This window comes from Haliotis cracherodii, unplaced genomic scaffold (genome assembly GCF_022045235.1).
Source record: "Haliotis cracherodii isolate W230 unplaced genomic scaffold, xgHalCrac1.p SCAF_3, whole genome shotgun sequence".
NCBI lineage: Eukaryota > Metazoa > Mollusca > Gastropoda > Lepetellida > Haliotidae > Haliotis > Haliotis cracherodii.
The window spans coordinates 49,686,462-49,709,944 of NW_027266286.1; the positions used below are offsets into that span (position 1 = coordinate 49,686,462).

The 23,483-nt window shown below is 40.0% G+C and overlaps 1 protein-coding gene across 1 annotated transcript; it reads right to left on the reverse strand.

Annotated features, from left to right (window-relative positions):
- Positions 1-842: 842 nt before the first annotated feature.
- On the reverse strand, positions 843-22,591 carry LOC139473547 (cytochrome P450 3A29-like). The gene is made up of 14 exons (XM_071256191.1): positions 22,292-22,591; positions 11,660-11,747; positions 11,136-11,188; positions 9,938-10,034; positions 8,591-8,704; positions 8,004-8,092; positions 6,570-6,721; positions 6,292-6,428; positions 5,468-5,567; positions 4,682-4,839; positions 4,277-4,365; positions 3,054-3,191; positions 2,649-2,799; positions 843-2,071 (listed from the first exon to the last, which is right to left on the reverse strand). The coding sequence occupies exons 1-14, from the start codon at positions 22,363-22,365 to the stop codon at positions 1,991-1,993; spliced, it is 1,521 nt and encodes a 506-aa protein (XP_071112292.1). The 5' UTR covers positions 22,366-22,591; the 3' UTR covers positions 843-1,990.
- Positions 22,592-23,483: the final 892 nt, after the last annotated feature.

Consider the following 23,483-nt stretch of genomic DNA (forward strand, 5'->3'; position numbering starts at 1 on the left):
AACATTCTGAGAAATGAACTGAAAACAGGTTTCAGCGTGCTTTGTTCTAAGGCTTCTGTAGCAGGCCCAGCCGATTTTGTTGAGTGATTTCTAACCAAGTATGAGTTTCCGGGCTCACTACTATGAGACAGAGACAACACAACTGTCAAAGCAGACTAACCTCTCCTCCGAAGAAGAAGGCAAATTCTGTTCCTTGCAAAGTGACAGCACGGTGATCAAGGCTGAAAGTCGCAGGAACACTCACTGAAGGCATGCTGTTGTACCATGACAATAAACATGTTCACAAGTCTGTTGTCGCCTTGGCTGCAAATGCATGACTGTGGCTTTGGATTTGAACACCCTCTGTATTGGCGACTAACGGGATCGGGTGGTCAGGCTTGGTGACTTGGTTGATGCATGACATCGTATTCCAATAACTTAGATCGATGCGCATGATGTCAATCACTGGATTGTCTGGTCCAGACTCGATTATTTACAGTCCGTTTACAACAAACAAACCTGATTTGGCACCGTCAGGTTTCCACTTCTTCCAAAACTTGAAGGAAGAACTGTCTGGCATGTAATATGCAAATGATAATGACGTTCATTGGTTGAGGGATGCATTTCACCAAAAAGGTCAAATCATATAACCACACAATTTGTGACGTGTTTCCAACAAAAATAACAATGAATTGACTTATGTTTTGCTGACGAACGTATATTCGTTATTTTCATTCCATTCTAAGTGCATCCCCATTGTCTAAAACACTGTATCTGCACTTGAATTATCATTGGTTGCTTTCTTGCAACAATGTTATTTTATTTATATAGCATTTGTTTAGGTCATGAACATAAAAGTGACCATGCGTTCATAATTGAGTTTATTCAGCGTATTTTAATACAGACATATACATAGCATTTGAAAAGCACTAAAAGCACGCGAACAAAGAAACTGATTAGAAGCAATTTTGTATGAATAACAGTTTATATGAATTACTTAACGAATATTGACAACTATATTGATACTTGATTTGTGAAAAACGTAATCTATTCTTTACGGTCTTGCACAATATTACTTTAAATGTTATCAAAATTTATTCACAAATTATTACGAGATATAAAAAAAATATTCTTGGAACCAGAAAAGGATCTGACTTGTGTACACTTAAAGCACGCATTGACCAATTATGGGGTCACGGGTTGCCGAGTTGCCTTAGGCCCATCTTCCCGAGGCAAGGGAGTTAATTAACTGTAAAAGTCCTTGCCGAACAAGGCTGGAAATTCTGGGCTCGATCGGAGCGCTACCAATGACTATTACGGGTTATGTCCTTTCTATGTCCCTCCTATTGACCAATCAGATTCCACTTGCTTGTAACAAAATGGTTGGGCCCAGTCGAGACGATCTGATCGATAATCAATATCGAGGGTTTTATTTATTAAGGGTCTTATTTCCTTTCGCGAAGTGCATCCAATCACGTAAGCACCTTGATTAGATACATGAAAACATTTGGAAAATATCTGTTGACACTGTATTGGAGGTACACAGCCTTTGCAAATACTACAATCGACCGAAATCTGCAGTTGACGAACCGGATGTCAATTTCATTAGGCGATTTTGATTGGACTATGCATAGACTCGTTAGTCCAGCCAAAATATAACTCCATAATTGCAGCCTAGTTAGGCAAGGGTGGAAAATGGACTTTCAAAGTCAGTTAACTCACCTGCCTCGGGAAGATGCCTTAGGTACCGCAATTCACATCTGAGGGCTGCATCACTTCGAGATTTTGACCATTACATGTTGAAAAGTGGTAATATTTCTGAAATACTTTTCACAGCTATATTTTATCATTGCTATACTATCTGTCATCTCACCAAGAAACTGCTTCGCACAAAACTGTGTCATATATATTATGGCATTGCTTCTCAATGTTTTTGTTGGTATTAATATGTAAATAACATGTAAATATATTTCAACACATTCTGTGAACTGTTGGTACTTGTCCGCGGCCTTCAACATCTTGGAGACAATTTCAATGTGATGTCCTGTTTGGTTTGAAGAATGTTTGGATTCCGAATAAACGTCAACACATCCTGTGAAAAAAAGCAGGACATATGCAATTGTAAACTGTATGAAAGAGTGCGCTGCTGTCTATGGGAGCATGAATGGTACCTAGAGGCACAAACTGTATATCCTTATTCCAACACAAAGGTGACTGGTAGAATGTTTTTTGTCTCTTTTGTGAAAACGAAAACGGAATTGCATGCTCTCAAAGCTGTGATCTGTATGGTGAACTGGCCCATGTTAAATGTTACGCCAAAGGGAAGTTGTCATACATTTTGTACGATAACCCGGACGTTGTATGGTAACCCAGACGTTGTATGATAACCCAGACGTTGTATGACAACGAGGACGTTTGGATGACAACATGGAAGTGAAGTGATGAATTTCACTTCTGACTCATTTGTGAAAAAATGAATTTTGTTTTCTGCATCGTCCAAATGTAAGGGAATATTTTTGCTGTATTTCCTTCAAAATATACCATGTATCTCTTGGAACGAGGAACTAATCATTTGTTTCTGAAACCAGATCCACCTCTCAAATAGTGAACCCCTTATTGGAAGATGATGATAGATATAGTGATGACAAATGTTTATAAAAGAATCCTACCGGTGTGTCGGGCATGCGTTCAAACTTCACAGTCCTCAGCACATTAACCAATGCTACTTTAACCTCAACCAGCGCCAGCCGCATCCCAATACAGATCCTGGGGCCAAATCCGAATGCTTGGAAGGAAATAGTTTTGGCTTGTTCTTCATACCTGAAAGACATTTTTTTGACATCACTAAAATATATTTCAGTCCATCATGGACAGGTTAACGCTGAGAAGACATGTACGCTAATGCTCCCATGGACCCAACTATAGCACAGTGAACTTAGACGACTGAGCCAGCCGTGCCGAGTATAGTAAGTTGAATGAAGACCGACCGTTTAATATTCAGGGCTTGGGTGGTATTTTCCACCAGTATTTTCTTAAATAACCAACAACTAGAATATCAAGAGGTCGACCCGTACCTTTCTGGCTTGAATGAATCAGGATCCTTGTAGAGCTGAGGGTTTCTGTGTATAGCCATCACAGGAATAAAGATAGTTTGACCCTTAGAAAGTGTCAGGCCCTTGATCTGAATGGTCTCGGAAACAACTCGGTTAAGCCTAAAATAGAGAGAAAGTTTTGGAAAGCACATTAAGCACATCATAAACATTTAATCTTGATACTGTTCATGTGTGTATCTACAGCTCGAGTGAGTTCAAATGTATGACAAGAGTTCTTCACATTCAATAATTTGTAATGCCATCCCTTTCAACATACACATATATAATCATCCATTGTATGTTGTTTTTTTATTTGTTGTTATCGCCGTTTTCAGCTATATTCCAGCTACATGATGGCGATCTGTAAATAATCGAGTCTTGACAATCAAGAGAGTGACATCGTGAGCAACGGTCCGCGCAGTTGGGCTACGAGGGCTGGTCAAAACGTTCTAAGCTTAAGAAACAAAACCAACAACTGTGAAAGTGTTTTTAATTATTTTTTTCAACATAATCTCCCTGCTTTTCAATACACTTCTCATATCGAAGCTTGTCATATCCAGTCAGGAAGATGTTTTCTTAAGCCACCCTGAAAACCCATTCACGGCAGCTTTGAGGTCATCGTTGGCGAGTAATTAGGGTGAGGAAGCTCTCTTCGAACCCACGTAGTCGCACAGCAGCCTTTGCAAGTAGAGATGTGAGAAGCAGTCAGTATTCATCGCCGCTTTTCTTTGAGAGAATCTCCAAGGCGATGAAGCAAATCAGCATAGTAATCGACAAAGATCACACCCTTTGCAACCTAGAATTCAGTGGCCATAACTTTCTTCACTGATCTTTAAGACTTACATTTCTATGCTGCCGGAGAAGTGGAATGGTGCCATTTCATGGATTGAGGTTTTGACACGGAGCCCATGTTTCACGACCCATTACAAATCTCTTTTTTTAATTTGACGAAACCTTAGACCAGCCTTTAGACAAACCTTTAGAACCTTTTGACCAGCAATTGTAAGATGACACACAAGCAACAAAGTCACCAAGCCTGATCCCCCGAACTATTTCGTTGCCTCTTACGACCAGCGTATGTTGCTTGGCCCTTTTCTACCCCGAAATCCCACACTGTAACAAGTTGCTCTACATTATAGTCACCTTATGCTATAAACAAGGCATCTTGCCTTCATATACCAATATTAAAACTTTATTAAACTTACGCAATAGCAGGTGGGTAGAGTCTGAGTGTCTCAGTGATGATGTTGTCCAGATACTTCAGTTTCCCAATGTTGTCGTAGTTTGGTTCCTCCTGGAGACAATAAAATTCAGAACGGTAGTGCGGCGTTGTGGAGAAGACAGCTTATGTCAATTGAGTTGCTTGAGTGTGGAGTAGTAGCACAGAAGCATGAAGGAACTGTGAATCAGATCCTATTCGTTGGAACCACAATAAGATATAACTAGTTGTAATAAATATGTGTACTTCTATTTTACAATGTATCTCAGTTAATGTTTATATCAGTTTCCCACAGACCACGAGCTATAACGTCAAGAACGAAAGCAGTCAACTGACTGAGAAGTTTTTTTCATTTCTAATCGAAAGGCAACTTAAACAATTTGACACTGACATTTCCCAATATTTCTTTGATTTCATTGTACGCCTTCTCCTGTACATCCGGGTACTTGGCCAGGTTGTAGGCTATGAAGGTAAGGGTAGTGCCGGTTGTTTCGTAACCAGCAATGAAGAACAGTATGCACTGAGCCACTATTTCTTCCGTCGATAGATCTGTAAGTGAAAACTAATGTCACTCATTTTCAGAATTGTAGCGTAATTTAGTTATGTTTATGTGTTGGATACAATAACCATGATCACTCCTCTTGTTGTTCTCGCCATATAGAGAGCCAAAGTGAGGAGGGGATACCTGGATTCTCTTTTCACCCCGGTCAGCAGTTTTCAGGTTATTAGGGAATTAAAGTTAGCACCACGCCTTGCTACTTGCAAACTAATACATACCCTGTAACATTAAGTCAAATATAGTGAGAACAAATAACTGTATCAAGTCTTTGAATGACATTAAGAAGTTATACTCATAAGGAAGAGAATTTATGGATGTCAACTTCCTTATTATGAGGAACACAACGTTTCGGAGTATATGCCTACTATTTCATCAGACCAATGTCTGTGTTCCTCATAATAAAGAAGTGGACATCCATAAATTCTCTTCCTCAAATAACTTGTATATGGGCTGATGACTTTTAGCACAATGCACAGAAACCTGACTTGACAGATGTCTCAGCTTGGCAGGACAGTAATTGAATGTATGAGTGTGAAAATCCTCACCGTTTGTCAGACAATGTCAGACAATCAGCCAGGTGACACACGGGGCCTATTTTGCCCTAAACTTCCCACTCACGTCTGACTGAATGTTTGACTGTTTGTCCATTGGCGTTGTTGTTTCCGCCCCCCTCCTCTACCGAAGCGTCCATCATGAGTTGCAGGAAGTCTGTTCTTGGCTACAAATACATAATATTTTAAAAAGCCCTGATTTTTGCTATTTGTCACACGAAATAGAAAATACACACGCCACATGCCACATGCCACACGCCATACACCACACACAACACCTCGTAATGACATGCGCATACAACACACACCTCACTCACACACCTCACCCCCTAATGACACACAGATAGACACACCACACATAATGACAGACCTCACACACCACAACAAACGCATCACATACACACGTCACACACGACAGACACACATCACACACAGACAGGCACGAACCACCCGTAATGACACACACATTATACCTCTTAATGACATGCGCATACAACACACACCTCACTCACACACCTCACCCCCTAATGACACACAGATAGACACACCACACATAATGACAGACCTCACACACCACAACAAACGCATCACATACACACGTCACACACGACAGACACACATCACACACAGACAGGCACAAACCACCCGTAATGACACACACATTATACACAGACACATACAATCACAGTGCACATACAGACACACAGCACACACACAAACACACACCGCATACACACGCTGCACACACAGGGATACACAAATCACACACATACAGGCACACATAACGCACAAACTATACGCAGATAAAACACACACACACACACACACACACACACACACACACACACCACCAACAACAACAACATCTAAAAGTGATTGTTGATATGAAACCTCTTGCTGGTGTGTTTTGTCATGCCGCCGCTGGTTCATCAGTTCTGCGGTGATCGTTTCGAAGAAGGTAATAACTTTTCGTGGAAAGATTCCCAAGTCAAGATTCACGAAGACTTGTTCAAGAACTGGAACGGCATCTACAAACACAAACGATCGTCCATTTGAAACTTTAAAAAACAAAACAAATATATGCACTTATATAAAATGACTGTAGGGGTCATATCATGAAGAGAAGTCACTTTAGCAGGCTTGATTAAGTCAGTTTCTTTCTAACTCACTTGTAAATGCTGCGCATGCTAGTCTCAGTTTTGTTGGTTGGAACAGCATCTTAGCGTGACCGACAAAGGGGTTGTTGAAATCATTTTGAGAATCGACCTTAATTCCAAAAGCAGTTTGTGCAATCACGTCCATTGAGTAAGCTCCAAAGTATCTAAAACGAGATTATTTTAAAATATTAATGTAATTTAAACAATAAGGAGGCGGTCGGGTAGCCTAGCGGTTAAAGCGTTCGCTCGTCACGTCGATGACTCGGGTTCGATTCCCGACGTGGGTACAATGTGTACATTTCTGGGGCCCCCCGCCGTGATATTGCTGGAATGTTGCTAAAAGTGTCGTAACACCATACTCACTCACTCACTAAACAATAAGGTGGTGTGTTTTTTCTTTCCAGTTTGTCATTCCAACGCTATATCAAATTTTGACCATTATAGTTTCATAATTGGGACACTCATACAGGTGTTTATGTCTTCGCAGAATTGTATACACCTAAATATTTTAGCACACTTCAAATACAGAAAATGAAAGGTGGAGATTCCGGGTTAGAATTCGTTCCCAGCAACCTATTCCTTTCGTTAGAAGCTTTACGGAACGGGTGCGTGTTTGTGACAATTGATCATCGTGTGTCAATAGTGTGGATCATTGCTCATTATATCAATCACTGGTTTGTCTGGTTCAGATTCGGTTAATAATGGATCACCTTCATACAGCTGGAATATGTCTGAGTGTGGTGACAAACAACAAACACTAAGGGATATTATTAATCGAGTGGTCAACATCATGAGCTCCGAGCGACGATGGGTATACGGTGGTATATGCAAACGGTCCTGTTTTATTCGAATTTTATATCTGTAATGTGGTGGTCGGGTTCGTCTTGTCCTTGATCCGCTTGAGGATTCAACACTGAAAATATCTTAAATATTTGCAAACAAATAATAATAATTACTGTGACGTCACAAAATGTTAATGTGACGATCGGGTAGCCTAGTGGTTAAAGCGCACGCTCGTCGAGCCGAAGACCTGGGTTCGAATCCCGACATGGGTACAATGTGTGAAGCCCATTTCTGGTGTCCCTCGTCGTGATATTGCTGGTATCTTGCTAAAAGCGGGGTTAAACCAAACTCACTCACTCACAAAATGTTAGATTGTTGACGTCATACTATGTTAGAGTGCTCTCCGACGTCAAAATATATAAAAATAGAGCAAACTATACAGCTCATCTTTAGACTTTTGTATTATATCTATATTCCACACCACGAAGAACTAAAATATTTTCCCAACCCCAACCTTTCCCACACACACACACACACACACACACACACACACACACACACACAAAAAAAAAAAAAATTCCACATGATTAATCCGTGTGCCACCAGAAAGATATTAAGGTAAAGTAAGAACAAGAAACACCTCAATGCAAAGAAAGTACTCACGCTTTCATATTCACACCATCGTTTTTCCCCATGACTTTAGAGAAGTTCCTGGTAAGGGTCCTTGTACAATCGCTGATGGCTACGCACATCTATGTACAGAAGAGAAACCTAATTTCTGCTATACATATTAAGCAGCCATACACGCTGTCAAAAAATGTACTAATACTCATCCCCAAATGCCTCCTTGGCCTAGTGGGCCTTGGTCTGCACGCGTCATACGAAAAGGTGGTATTAGATTGTTGTTACCCTACCTGGCAACAAGTATTGACCAGCTCGGAGCCATTAATATGTCTGAGCGAAGTATCTATGTTCATCTACGGCATGGCATCATCAAACCAGCACACATCCGCACTTGTACAAGCAGCCACAAACACGCGTGCATGCACGTGGCTGCGTAAGTGAAATAATCTCACCAAATGTCACATATAAAGTTCGAAGACCAAAGGTTTGATTGTATACACTGTGGTTGTTCCTTGATATAAGTTTTTTGGTGTGTGTTTTGTTTGTTTATTCAAAAATGATTATGAATTTATGAAATTGAAATACACTCACTCACTCCTCACTACAGAAACGATGAGCGCACTCACCCGCCTCAGTTTGACGCCAGTGAAGGTGGGGGTCATGGTATTTCTCACTCTCTTCCAGGCATCATCCTCCAATACGAACAACGCTAAACTTAACGGGTAGGGCAATGGAATGTTCTGAAAACAGAACAGGACAGAAACAGCTGAACAGACAGAACGCGGCGATAAACATAAAAAAGGTGATTTTTATTGTGTGTGATCACACTAGCTACACAATCCTTGCTGTCGAACCCAAAGTCCATTTATAGTGGTTAATAGCAGTTGCCATGGTCCCTTGACAATTTCGGGTTAGAAATACTCTTCAGGAACCCATGTTTGTCGTGTGAGGCGACTAACGGGATCGGGTGGTCAGGCTCTCGGACATGGTTATGGATTTCATAGTATCCCAGTTGCGCACATCGATGCTCATGTTGTTTAATCGCTACTCCGGACTCGATTATTTACAGGCATAGAACTGGGATGATGATGAGTGAGACATTAAACAATGAACAAAAAATAAACAATGCACTTGCCATGACCATCAACTAAGTTCTTGCCTTAATCCCCATTCACATGGACACTTTTACTTACGTGAGTATATATACTTACATAAGTAAATTTACTTATGGTGGCATGTGAACGCATTTGCTTACGTGAGTAAATATATTCAAGGAGTAAAGAGACATGAGTAAAAGTATATTTGCTACACCTGATGAGGTCTAGTAAAAGTATATTTACTCATAAGTATAAATGCTTGTGGAGTATTTCTGGTCATGTGAACAGATTCTCTATTTGCTTACTTAAGCATATTTAATCCAAGATACTGATAATCAGGAAAATACGGCTGTAGTTCCTTGCAAAGAACATAACATGTTCATAAAATGTTTCGCGTGTCATGCGAAAGTTATCGATCCACAGTTTATCATCAAATGATCGTTTGACGACATTGTTCCGCCAGTGTTGAGAACGTTCTCTCTTCCACAGTTCTCTTTCCTGGCATACTCCTAAGACTAATCCCATACTAAGAAAGTATGGAAAGTTTCTCTTTCGCCTCTGGTTGACTATCTTCAACAGCGACACAGTGATAAAAGTCCACAATTTATTTATGAAATGATGTTTACTTCTGCCTTGCATAAACTTCATGTGAACGCAATGTAAATATACTTTTGCTTACATGAGTAAATATACTCCATGATTAAATTTGCTTACATGAGTAGATTTTGTCCATGTGAATGGGCCTTAGTTAATCATGGTAATGACAACATTTTATACGTTCTGATATGTTCAGTGTTAAGTTAATGTTATCACATCAGTGACACCATTGCTTTCCATGGAGCTTCAACATAACTAATTAAACAACACATTGCTTACCATCCGGTTTCTAAAATTGTCAAAATGCTTGACGAGAACCTCTTTCAGAATTTCAAGGTCGGTGATAACCAAGGCGGGTTTTCTTCCCACGAAGATCCTACAGAACAGAGACATCAAACACAATTAGATAAAAAAAGTGTGAATTCAAACAATATATTTTACAAAAATGTTGGCATGTACTTGCTCTGGTTACATACTAAGAATAACGCCACACCGAAAACTGTTTCCAACAAAGTTCACTACAGTAGTACATTTTTTAAATGCCAGTAAACTTCATTTATCCATTAGCATTTTCAGATTTCACTTCATATCCTTCATAATCGTATATTTATCATCCAAAACTGGCTCCCATAGGAGATATCATGGATGAGATCTTGGATGAGATCAAGCTGAATGCAGAATTCGCTGCAATGAAATTGCATCACAATGCTTTTCAGACCATCACTAATGGCTCTGCTACCGAAACTGTTAGCAGTACTTTTTTACACTTAAGACACTGCTCATTATTTTCTACAAAGTGAAAATGTTGGAAGAATGCTGTTGGATTATAAATAAAATCGGGGCAAGCCTCGGAGATTTTCCACTTTACTCAAATCGTGATGATATGTTTGATATCAAAAGAAACGAAAATGAGATTCTCTATATATCCTTGAGGTATTGGTAACACCCATGAAGAACCGGGCTGGCATGGTTCTTCAACAACCCAGTTTTGTAGTAAGAAGCGAATAACGAGAAAGGATAATCAGGTTCGTTGATTTGGTGGATGCATGTCATCGCATCCCATAGCGTAGATCGATGTTCATGATCCGAATCACTAGACTGCCTGGTCCAGAATCAATTATTTTCAGAATGCCATGATATTGCTTGAATATTGCTGAGGACAGCGTTAAACAACAAACAAACAAAAGTATTGGTAACTATTACCAACGTTGCATGTATGTTATATACTTATAGGGGGCACGGGTGGCCCAGTCGTCTAAAGCGCCGCGAATTCCGGTTCGCCCCGATTATGTTTCTAGGTTTGTCAGCACCCTACCCGTGCTCGTGGGTTTCACTGAAGTGGTAAACGTCTGAGACCTGCATCACTTCAGGCTTTCCTCCCATATAAAGCTGACACGCCGTGATATAACTGGAATAGTTTTAAAAGCGGCGTTAAACCCAACTCACTAACTCACTATATACTTATATTTGAACATACCCATATATACTTCCATATTGCTGGCTCCAGGCGTATAAATCAAGTATGAAACCCTGTAAAAATGAAGCTAATAAAAATTGCTGCAATATTAAATTAAGTCACTATTTTGACATTATAATGATTTTCCTTTACACAAACATCATTTACCTCATCTACTACATCCAGGTTAATATGAACGATATTAAAGAAACACATGGTATAAGTAAAAAATAGGGAAACATTTTTAGGTTAATGATTAATGTGGAAATATCCTCAAAATGTCTATCATAAAACATTTTAAGAGCTTTACGAGGCCTTGAATGTTGTTACCCTGATGATACAACTTTTATGAAAGAGCCGAATGCCGCTAAAAAGAGCATGCTAGACTGTAGACACGTATGGCTCGAACTGCTGGAATATTGTCCGACATAAAAGGAAAGACATCAACGCTATTTTCAAACCCTGAATATAGAAGTTCCACTCTCTCTGGTATAACAATGGAGACTTCCGGGATAAGTGGTTTAAATACGTATCATGAAACCTACAGCGTCAGTGCTGTTCCCAACAAAAGGGTATGGTGCTGGCCCTCGAATACCCCGCTTCTTGAAGTAATTGTGGTTCCATGTTCCAAATCTGTAAAACACAATATAACAATTAGCACAGGGTTGATGCAGATACAAAGTTTAATGACCTGATTTCTTTGGTACTGTGTGGCACTACTGGTATACACACTGATGAATCTGTAATCCGCGAAGTGTCACCTAAGGGAAGGTCAGAGCTTAACATTATCTGACACAATATATTTTTTTCGATATAACTCCAGGCCCACGCTGCCGAATATGAAATGGTCACGAAACTTAAAAGGAATATTACACTGTCAACTCGAAGTCCTAGGGAACATCGATAATATATCGAGTTATCCATTGTTTGAGACAAGGGGAGAGGCTATTTTGACAAACAAGTATTCTGTCGGCACCGTGCCATCTAATTGTCTTACACAATGTATCGAGTAAAAGAAGGTCGAGTTAGGGAAATTTCACAGCGTTTGACAGTTGCTAGACTGTCATCCATGAAGAGAGTTCAAGCCACTTTGAGGAACATCCCAGCCTCATCACGTCACGAGAGGCCAGGTCTCTAATACACGCTGATCTGGATGAGTCAACGGCTCTCGCCAAATTAATAGACGGCGTAGCGTCAAATAGAGGAAATACGGTAGATTGATATTGGATGTTTTTGGTGTTCTAGGCCGCAACCCTGATGATGATGACATTAAAAGATTTAACGGCATATCTTTTGCATACATATGAAATGTTTATGAAACAGATAGGGAATTGTTCTATGGTGACCGGAATCGGAACAATTAAAGCTATTTCCTCATTGAAACAACCGACAATGAAAGTAAAATATAACTTTATAAAAAAAATGTTTGAAAACCGTCATTCATGACATGTTTCTTTGATAGGCATTTAGAAGTTGGAGTACTAAGTAAGGATAAGAATTTATGGACGAACAACTTTTTTATTACAGCGACGTTTCAGTGTAGGTTCTAACACCATTATCAAGCAAGTGATATACAGAGACTGACTGACTGATATAGAAGATTTAACGTGCGCTTTCCGACTACAGCGTATTTCGCACACGGGCCTGGCCGGACCATTTAGTGTATTCCGAGAAGGGTGAAAGTGGTGTGTGCAACCCAAGAGGGGGCTTTTAGGGGTTGCTTATATTGATTTTTTGAAATTTTTAAATTTGGAATAAATGCCGAGGTGGGTGGAGGAGTGAACTAAGGGAGCCGGGTGAGGTGGGTGTTTGTATGTTTATTGGATTTTGGATTGGTAGATTAATTAATTTTTAGATGCGCTTAATTAGGTCTGTTTTGATTAGGAATACGCCTAGGGCCTTGAAGTTTTCTAGTTTATTTTGAGGGTTTAGTATTTCATCTAGAGTAGGAACCTTATTTAGATTGAGGGTGGTTTGTAGTGTGGTTCTGTGTGTTTGATAGTGGGTGTAGTGAATGAGTGCGTGTTCTGTGGTTTCGGGTTGTTTGCAGTGTGGGCAGTTGCCTGTGGTGTGTCTTTTAAGTTGTTTTAGGTGGTTATTTAGGTTAGTGTGTCCTGTTTGGAGTTTTGTAATTAATCTGTCAATTTTTTTAGAGGGGTGTAGGATTTTAGGTTTGGCTAGTGGTTTTCTGAGCACTTTTTTGATTTGGCTATTTGAGTTTTGATATTGATTATGCCATTTTTTGGTTATTTTTTGTTTGTTTACACTTTTAATTTCTGATTTTTAGATGGGTAGGTTTAGGCTTATTTCTGGTATTTTGAGAGATAATTTAGCTGCTTATCGGCGCTTTCGTTGCCGTAAATTCCTACGTGGGCGGGGATCCACAAGAAGGTTATTTGTTTGCCTGCTTTTGTTAGGTCGTTGGAGCTTTTAAGTATTTGGTTTATTAATTTAGGTCGTTTTTTGGTATTTTTGTTTTGGAGGGCTTGTAGTCCACTAAGGGAGTCAGTGAGAATTAGGATTTTTTTGTTGTTTTTAGATTGTTGGTTATGCAGGGCTGAGGCCATGCCCATAAGTTCGGCCGTGAATATAGATTGGTTGTTAGGGAGTCGGTAAGATTGTGTGGATATAACTGGTTGTGTGGTATGGACTCCGAAGCCTCTGTGGTTGGAGATCGGGTCTGAAGATCCGTCAGTGTATATGTGACACCAATTTGGCCAATTTTCGTGTATGTATGCAAGTGTGGTGGTTTTAGCTATGTTTGGGTCGGTTTGTTTATTTATTTGGTTAGCTAGCGTTGTGTCTATTTGGGGTATTTTGAGTTTAGGGGTGAAGATATTTGATTTTTTGCAGTTTTGTTTAAGATTTTGAGTTTGGTGTTCATTGAGGTAGTTAGTTATTCTTTGGGATATTGGGGTGAGTAAGGGGTGTTTGAGAGCTAGAGCTTGGTTTCTTGGGCTAATGTTTTGGTTAATTAGGTTTGGGATGAGAGGGTTTGTTTGGGACGCGGCCTAGAAATTAAGGCTTAGATGTTCCCTGCGTAGATTTAGTGGCATTTCTCCTGTAAGGGCCTGAAGTGAGGTGTAGGAGGTGCCATGTTGGGTGCGTGTAATTAGTTTGAGAGCCTGATATTGTATTGAGTCAAGTTTTTTAGAAAGAGAGTTGTTTAGGGTATTGTATATGGCACAGCCGTAGTCTAGTTTTGATCTAATTAGTGTTGTATATAGTGAGAGGAGGGTATCTTTGGAGGCTCCCCAGTTAGAGCCGGTGAGACATCTTAATGTGTTAAGGTCTTTGCTGCATCTAGTTTTTAGGTTTTGGACGTGAGCCTCCCAGGTGAGGTGTTGATCGAAAATAAGTCCTAAGAATTTTGTTTGTTTTTGGAATTTGATTGTTTGGTTGTTTAGCTGGAGGATTGGGTAGGCAGGTTTCATGTTTTTATGTTTGAATACTACTCCTGTTGTTTTATCTGAGTTAAGGGAGAAGCCCTATTTGTCTGCCCATTGTTGTATTTTATTTAGAGATTTTTGGATTAAGTTTTCTGCCATTTTAATGCTTTTAGTGCGGATCCATAGGGCTCCGTCATCCGCGAATTTTGAAGTGTTTAGTTTAGGGGATAAGCCCTCGAATAGATCATTTATCATTATATTGAAGAGGGTTGGGCTGAGGATGCTGCCCTGGGGAGTGCTATTTTCTAGGGGACACTGGTCCGATAGTGTATGGTCTATACCCACGGTAATTTTGCGATTGTTTAGGAAATCTTGGATGAAGTTTATTATTTGACCTTTTAGTCCTATTTTTTTTAGTTTTTGTATTAGTCCGTGGTGCCATACCATATCGAAAGCTTTAGAGAAGTCGAGGAATATGCCTATGGTGTATTGCTTGTTTAGCTGTCCTGTTTTTATATCCTGTTCTAGTCGGGCAAGGTTATCGAGAGTTGATCGGCCAGGAGTGAAGCCGCTTTGGTCAGGATTTATGATGTTGTTTTGGTCTAGGTAGTGCTGTAGCCTATTTTTAGTCATAAGTTCCATTATTTTGCAGAGATTTGAGGTTAAGGAGATGGGCCTATAGGAGTTTGCCTGATCTGCTGGTTTATTTGGTTTAGGTATTGGGATTACTAGAGCTTCCTTCCATGAGGATGGGACCTGTCCGTTTAGGTAGACTAGGTTGTATAGTTTAAGTAAAGTTTGGAGTAGTTTGGTAGGTAAGTGTTTGATTATTTGGTAAGAGGTGAGGTCTAGGCCAGGGGCTGTTCCTTTTTTTCTATTGTTTAGTACGTGATTTAGTTCTTCTATGGTGTAAGGTTGATTTATTTCTAGGTTGTCTTGTCTGTTTTCTTTGGAGAATTTGGTTTCTTTATTTAGTTTATCTTGGAATTTCTTACTGAAGTTACTGTTGCTGCTAACTTTAGAGAAGTGTTTGGCTAGGTTGTTGGCCTTTTGGGTGGGGTAAGTTGAGTTGTTTATATTGGGGCTTTTTTGTGCCTTTTGATGCCTCGGATGGCGTGAATTTTGCGCCACACCTTCCTAGCGTCGGTGTGGTGATTTAGCTCCTCACAGAATTTTTTCCAGTTTTTGGTTTTAGCAGTTTTAACTAGGTTTTGTACTTGGTGGTTAAGTTCATGAGCTGTTTTGAGATGAGAGGGGTCTCGTTTAGCTCTGTTGAAAGCTGATTTGCGTTTTAGTCTAGTTAGCTCTATTTCCTCATTCCACCAAGGGACAGTGGGTTTTCCTGGGTTGGATGATTTGAAGGGGATTGCGGATTTGGCTGCGTTGATTATGAAGTTAGTTAGGTTTTGACAGAATGTTTCGGGGTCTGTTGTTTCTAAATCGTTTAGATTAGCTTCGTTGCATAATTCTTGGAATTGGTCCCAGTTGGCGTTTTTGTACTGAAATTTAGGTTCCTGTTTAGGGGTTTGATTTGGTATTTTTATATTTCCTAGGGTTATATTTATGGGAAAGTGGTCGCTGCCTACAGGTACTGGGTGGACGTCCCACATCAGACTTTGTGCTAAGTCTGGCGTACATATTGTTAAGTCGATAGCCGACATGGTGTGGTGGGTTTTGTCGTATCTAGTTGGTTGGTTATTGTTTAATAGTATTAGGTCATTTTTTTCGATCCACTCTGATATTAGTTGTCCATGGTTGTCTAGTTTATCTGCAATGCCCCAGGTAGGATGATGGGCATTTAAGTCTCCTAGGAAGATGGTTGATTTATTTCCTAATTGGTAAAGGACATCTAGGTCTGTATCTTTAATTGGTTTTAGTGTTGAGTGATAGATGTTAATGATTTTTATTTTTTGGTTATTGATGGTGACTTGGATTCCATTAGCTTCTAGATTAGGAGTGTTTACTTTAACTTCCTCGTAGTTAATATCCTCTCTAACGTAGATGATTAGACCTCCTCCTGTTCTGCCTGGAATGGTTTTGGACCTGTCGGTTCTCACTGCGTTATAATTTGGTAGGTTGAATTTAGTTTTATGTGAGAATTTGGTTTCTTGAATACAAGCTACATGGGGACCTTTATCTATTTTGAATTTAGCTTTGAGTTCAGAACCATGGCCGGCGAGGCCATTGGCATTCCATTGAAAAATGTTTAGGCCTTCCATTGGGAAACTGGGTGGATTTATGTTTGGTTTAGGCTTGGTTTAGGTACTTACTTTAGTAGGTTATTAAGGTTGCTGCTGAAACGGTCGAAAGAGGTGGTGACGAGTTTTAGTTTATGTGCTACTCCAAAGAAGGCTTTGGAGCTGGCTTCTGGATTAGACTGCTGTAACACGTAAGCTAGTAGGAGGACTAAGTTGTTTAGATTTTTGCTTGCTACGTTTTGGGTGAGTTTTTTTCTATAGCTTTTGGTTTTTGGGGCTGACAAGGTAAGCTCGTTTATTTCCTCTGAGGATGTGTACTCGTCCTCTTCGGTTAAGTTGTCTTTAGTTTGGTCAATCTGTTCGGTGGTGGGTTGCATGCTGGGTTTGGGTGCGAGAGTCTGAGTGGTTTCTGTAGTTTCCCTGTTGACTGGGTGTTCGGGGGTTGCCTGTAGGTTTGGGAGTGTTGTTGCCCTTGTGGCTGTGATGGCTTGTGTTGGTGCTGGTTGTGTGGTGGTCGTTGTGCGTTGGGTTTTGCTTGCGGGTGTAGATGTGGTAATTGTAGGGTGAGAGGCGGGGAGGGTGAGAGTGTGAGTTTGTGGGATGTGTGGGGTGTTTGTTTCATTTGCGATGTATGCGTCTCGCTGATTTTGGTCCCATACGGAGATTGGGTATACTGTTTTGCGTGCGTGAGTGTTGTTGTTTGAGGGTGGTGTTGGTAGTAGTGGTTTGTATGCTTGCGGTGTGGGTTTTTTGGTTTGGATTTTGGCCGTGTTTATGTCTATATGTCTGTTGGCCTGTTGGGTGAGTGATAGTCTGTGGGGGCATTGGTTCGAGAGTGATGAGTGTTTTATGGATTTGCAGTGGATGCACCAGGGTGTGCATATGCCTGGGCAGTCCGTTTGAGCACAGTTTTTGCATTTAGTTTTTTTGAAAGTACATTGGTTAGCGGTGTGATTATATTGTAGGCAATTAGAACATTGCTTTACTTGCTTGATGTATGGTTTGACCTCTAAGTTATGGTTAGCGCCGAAAGTGATATGTTTGGGGGCTTCAGGGTGTTTAGCTGTTTTTTTAAAGTTTATTATTACAATAGGTGTGGGGGTGGTTTTCCCGTTTCTGTTTGATTTAATCCTGCGGAGGCTAGTTATTTGTGGTTGGGTTTGGATAGTGTTAGCTTCTTTGGCGTATATGTCGAGGTCCTCGTCGGTTTCCCTTGGGTGCACTCGAATAACTCACCTAGTGTATATTTGCCAGTTAGGTTTAGAGCTATTTACGGTGAATTGGAATATTTGTTTAATTTTAGTTGCTGCTATGTAGGATTCTTGATTTGGGAAGATTATCTGATATCCTTTGAAACTACGTTTGATGTTTAGGTAATTGATTTTTTGTTGCCTTAGCCACATGCCTATTTTATTTATGGTCAGTGTTGGAGCTAGTTGTACTGAGGGGGTGGCCGAAAAAAAGTAGAGGGCCCATGTGGTGATGAGGGCTGCGGGTGAGAGGGTGTGTGAGGTAGGTGATGCCGATGCGTCTAGTTTGCGTTTTTTTTGAGTTGCATGCTTGGGGAGGTGGGGTGCTGGGTTGAGTTTCCATGTAGGAGGCTTGAGGGTCTTCATCGCCGTAGCCTGCGGGAATGAGTGAGGGTGTTGCCCTGTATACAGAGAGTGGTTGGCAAGTATATATACAAGTAGGAGGTAATGTTTAGATATTGTTATACTGGAGTGGAGAAGCCTGTCATGTATACACAATAGTAGTGATGACAATCATCGGTGAAGTCAGTGACATAAACAAAGGATGAAGCCAGTTATATAAACAACGGGATTATGGCTGATTGGGGTCTTTGATGAGTTGATGGTACGCCGGGGGTATGTAATAGCCTTGGTCACGGTTGGTTGACGGCTGGAATCTTTTGATGTTGACTGGCAGTTGATCAGTCAAACGGTTCAACAGGAAAGATGGTGACAACATCATCAAAACTAACGCGTACCTTTTTACGTTCAAACTCGCAAAGCTTTCATCGTCAATAAAAGCTGGATATTTCAACATCGGAGTGGATGTGTATATACCAAATCCATTCTGTTGTTTTAAATGTCAACAATTTGGATATGGAGCTAGATCCTGTCATCACACCCAAGGTTGCTACCGCTGTGGTGAGACTCATGATAGCACTGACTGCACAAATACCATCAAATGTGCAAACTGCAGGGGTGATCACAAGTCCACTTCAAAATCATGTCCATCTTTTGTAACACAAACCAAAATTCTGAAAATAAAGTACACCAATGATATTTCATTTAGAGACGCAAAGAAATTGGTAACAAGTGAATCAACCACTTCCACCTCTTCTCTGACTTATTCTGCTGCATTCTCCTCTTCTCCTACCAAAGCTGGTAATAGTTGTCAAACAGCTGGGTGTTGAATCTTCAGAAAATATTGTATCAAATTGATACGGATGACACCAGCACTTCATTTTCATCAGCTTCCCAAACTGAACCGCTGGAAGAAACTGTAATCTTGCCTGAACCTGCCAATCCACCGGACACTGTACCTGACTTGAGAACAAATAGACTGCTTTCGAAAAGTGAAAAAAAACAACGTGAAAAAGAAGCAAGGGCCCTTAAACATGTTGAGGAGTCTTTGCCATTGAATGTTCCTCTGGAGGTTCATAACCCTTTTGAACCTCTGGATATGGAGGTTACTCCATCGCTGCCGTTACAGAGTAGAGGACCTTCCCCCAGCTTCCCCCAGGACTTCGGAACAATTTTAACGACCTTCAGCTATTAATTCAAGATTTCAAACCATCTGCATTTAGTCTTCAAGAAACCTTCCGCAAAACCACAGATAATTTTGATTTACGACAGTATGATTTTTACCATTGCTTTTCCCCTCCAGGTGATAAAGCAACTGGAGGATCTTCTGTTATGGTGAGGCAAGGCGTCATTCACAATCCTGTTCCTCACAATACCCCTCTCCAGGCTGTTGCAGTACAGATAACGTTAAATATTGTTTTTACTTCGTGTTCGTTGTATGTACCACCATTGTACCTTTTCTGACAGTCTGATCTTCGGGCACTATATGACCAACTCCCTACGCCCTGTGAGATTTGAATGGCCATAACCCGCTTTGGGGTAGTGCTGACCGCAATACTAAAGGAAAATTACTTGATGATTTTTTTCTGAAATAACGATCTGTGCATTTTTAATGATGGTTATCACACATATTTACATCCTGCAACTGGAACATACTCTTGTCTGGACCAGTTATAGATTCTAATTTACTTAATGAATTTGAGTGGTCAGTCCATGATGACCTCTGTGGAAGTGATTATTTTCATACCATTTTATAATCTGTTATTCCTCTATCTTCACGTTGGAATTTTACTAAATTTTGTTCTAAAAAACTAAAACCTGAAGTATACAAATGTTCTCTGATGAGCTTAATAAAATAGCTGATGAACGTATTCCGAAGTCCTCCTCAAATCCTCACATACATAAACCATGGTTCAACAATGGTTGCAAACAAGCTAGGAAGGCATGGAAAAAAGCTGAACAATATTTCCAACACCATCCAATGGTCCATAATCTCAATAAAGTTAAAATTGTAAATGCTAAAACCGGGCGCACTTTCAAACAAAACAATCGTCAATCTTGACAAAATTAAGTATCCAAGATAAATTCACGGAAGCCTATGTCCACGGTATGGAACATGATTCAGAAAATAAAAGTAAGGGTACTAAATCAAGCATCCACCATCTCAAAGATGGGGATCAATTATAAACTGATACATCAGAAATTGCAAATAAACTTTGTGAAACTCTAGCTCAACATTCTTCCTCGTCTAATTATGTCCCTCAATTTCAAAAATACAAAAAGCTGCAGGAAAAGAAACCTTTACATTTTAATTCAGATAACGGGGAAGATTACAATGTAGTCTTTTCCATTCATGAGCTCCATATTGCACTTGGGCAGGCTCGTGACACTGCTGCAGGTCTGATAATATACATTATCAGCTCTTGAAATATTTACCGCAATCCTGTTTGGAAACCCTTTTGATAATATTTGATAAAATCTGGACGTCAGGAGAATTTCCTTCTTCATGATGTGAAGCTATTGTTGTTCCCATGCCTAAGCCTGGACGTGATCATACTAATCCTTCCAATTATCGACCCATTTCATTGACTAGCTGCGCTTGCAAAACCATGAACGCATGGTCAATAATAGATTAACTTAGTACTTAGAATCCAATAACTTAATCACAAATATTCAATGTGGATTTCGTAAAAGTCGCAGTACCATTGACCATTTAGTTCGATTGGAATCATTTGTTAAGGATGCCATAATAAACAAACAACATGCAGTGTCTATCTTCTTCGATCTAGAAAATCTACAGGTTAATGTAGAACCACACCACAGACCCGAGTTATCATCTTGCTTCATTTAACTAGTTACGGAGAATATTAACACAAGATTGTCAGCCACTCACAGCTGTGAGGTGTGAGTAACAGCATTTATTTTGATAGTATTATTGTTTACTAGGGGTAATTGCTAACTAACTAATAACACTTACACATGTTAAATGTATAATAGAATGTTTATTCATAAAGTTTGTTGTGGAAATATGTTTGTTTAGCATTTTAAGACCTGTTTGTTCAACCTGACACCCCTACGACAGAAATGGCATGTTCGATTTCCAAGAAATGACCTCTCTCGCATAATTCCAAGAAAAGACATCGCCAGTCCAATCAGTGCAGAACGGGGTGGTAAAAACAAACATCTGTCTCTGGACTAAGTTTGGAGTGTTTTTTGTCAACTTCTTTTTGAAAAACTATGTGTTTGAACACTTATTTGGAACAAATTAAGACTATGGTGTTTTTAATCTTGAACTTTAGTAATAATTGTTACATATATTACTACCTGTGACTACTTTTCGGAATGTTCTAAGACTGTGGACCTGTGGTGTTACATGCTGCAAGAAAGTACCGTTTTCAAACCGTTGTCGTTGGTAGAATGGAGATAAACCTACTGTGTTTTGAAAAAGAGCTAGGTTCCAAATTAAAAGAAAGATTTATCTACTCTACAGTGGGACTACATCAAATTTCAAAATACAGGGGGTTCATCTCCTGAATACCCCTTATTAGTAATCTGGTCGGGTAATCTAGTCATGTATTTTGCATGCTCTTACAAAATGGATTCATTTTAGAAAACATTTGGTTATGAAAATTACTTTATCACAAGAAAATAAATGTTTAGCTTAATATATACTTTATACAATATATACTATGCAATCTCCCAGGTGTGCTATTGCAATGAGATTAGTGTTTCACAAAAGGCGTTATACATGTATGTAAAATGTCCAAAAGAGCCCATCATCACCGCAAACTCCAGAAGAGGTGTCGATCACAGCAAGTTACAGGAAGAGGCCCATCACAGATAATTGGACGGGGAGCCAAGTTGAATTCTATTACCACAGGGTTTCGCTACTGCGCTCCACAGAACCTGCACGTACCTTTCTGTTTGTCAACTAAAGGACTCTTCTTTTATAACAAAACAGTGAATTGGGTTTTAGGATTGCAAAAAGAGTTTCTACTTACATATAGGTGAGCACAACCGCCGTCACGGCCAGAAGGACATACAACGGGACATCCACCAGCCCCAAGATCTCCATGTTGATGTGACGAGTAAAAGAGCGAAATGCGCCTAACACATCCAGGGACGTGTGTCCTATTTACTGTGTAAGCAAGATAAGTGTAGGCAGTTATATAACCGGGAGAGCGACGGGCTTCCACTGGTATAGAGCTTTGCATTATTCTCGATTTGGCCGAAAGTGGGTCTTTATTTTCGTGATCCCTACAGTGTGAACGATCACTGCAATTGTATATGGGTTTATCACACAGAACATTCAGTAGATGTACACGCATCGTACCAATTGACAAACATCTCTCTGTTTATGAAGTGACATTGCAAGTTTAAGAAATTTCGCAATGTTTACTTTTGTGAATTAGTCATGCTTTTATATCGAAAATAGACTACACCTTGTGCAGAGATGTCTTATCAATATGGTAAGTTTTGTGTTGCTTCTATTTACCATTGGTAAGTATACAGCTCATACAGCACATATTAGATCTGCGGGGGCGGTCGGGTAGCCCAGTGGTTAAAGCGTTCGCTCGTCACGCTGAAGACTCGGGTTCGATTTCCGACATGGGTACAATATGTGAAGCCCATTTCTGGTAGCCCCCGCCGTGATGTTGCTGGAATATTGCTTAAAGCGGCGTAAAAGCATACTCACTCACTCACTCACTCGATCATTAGATCGCAAAGAACAATGTGGAACAAAGCATGGTTTATTTCACGATAAAACATTGTTCTATCTTGAAGTCATTTCCGGAGATTCGAACATGCACTAGCAACTTGATGACGTCGTAATTTGGACGGGAATTGTTCTCCACAGATGCAGCTTGGCTACGCAAATGAACGCAATTGCAACACGATCGTATTCAAAAGTTGGAGAGATATGACAATCTGAGAAGAGGTGCAAATGTAAAACTTGTGAGAATATCCGAGAAATATCAAACGTTACTCTGTTCATAAACTTAGATTTAATAAGGGAATTAATTCTCCCTAATCTTTGTACATTAACTATCACGTTGTGAGGTTATGAACCTCAGTAGAATCAGGGCAAACCGTGCGAAAAGGTCAGCCTGGATGAGTGAGTGAGTTGGGCTTATCGCCGCTTTTAACAGTATTCCAGTTATATCACGGCATGTCAGCTTAATGTGGGAGGAA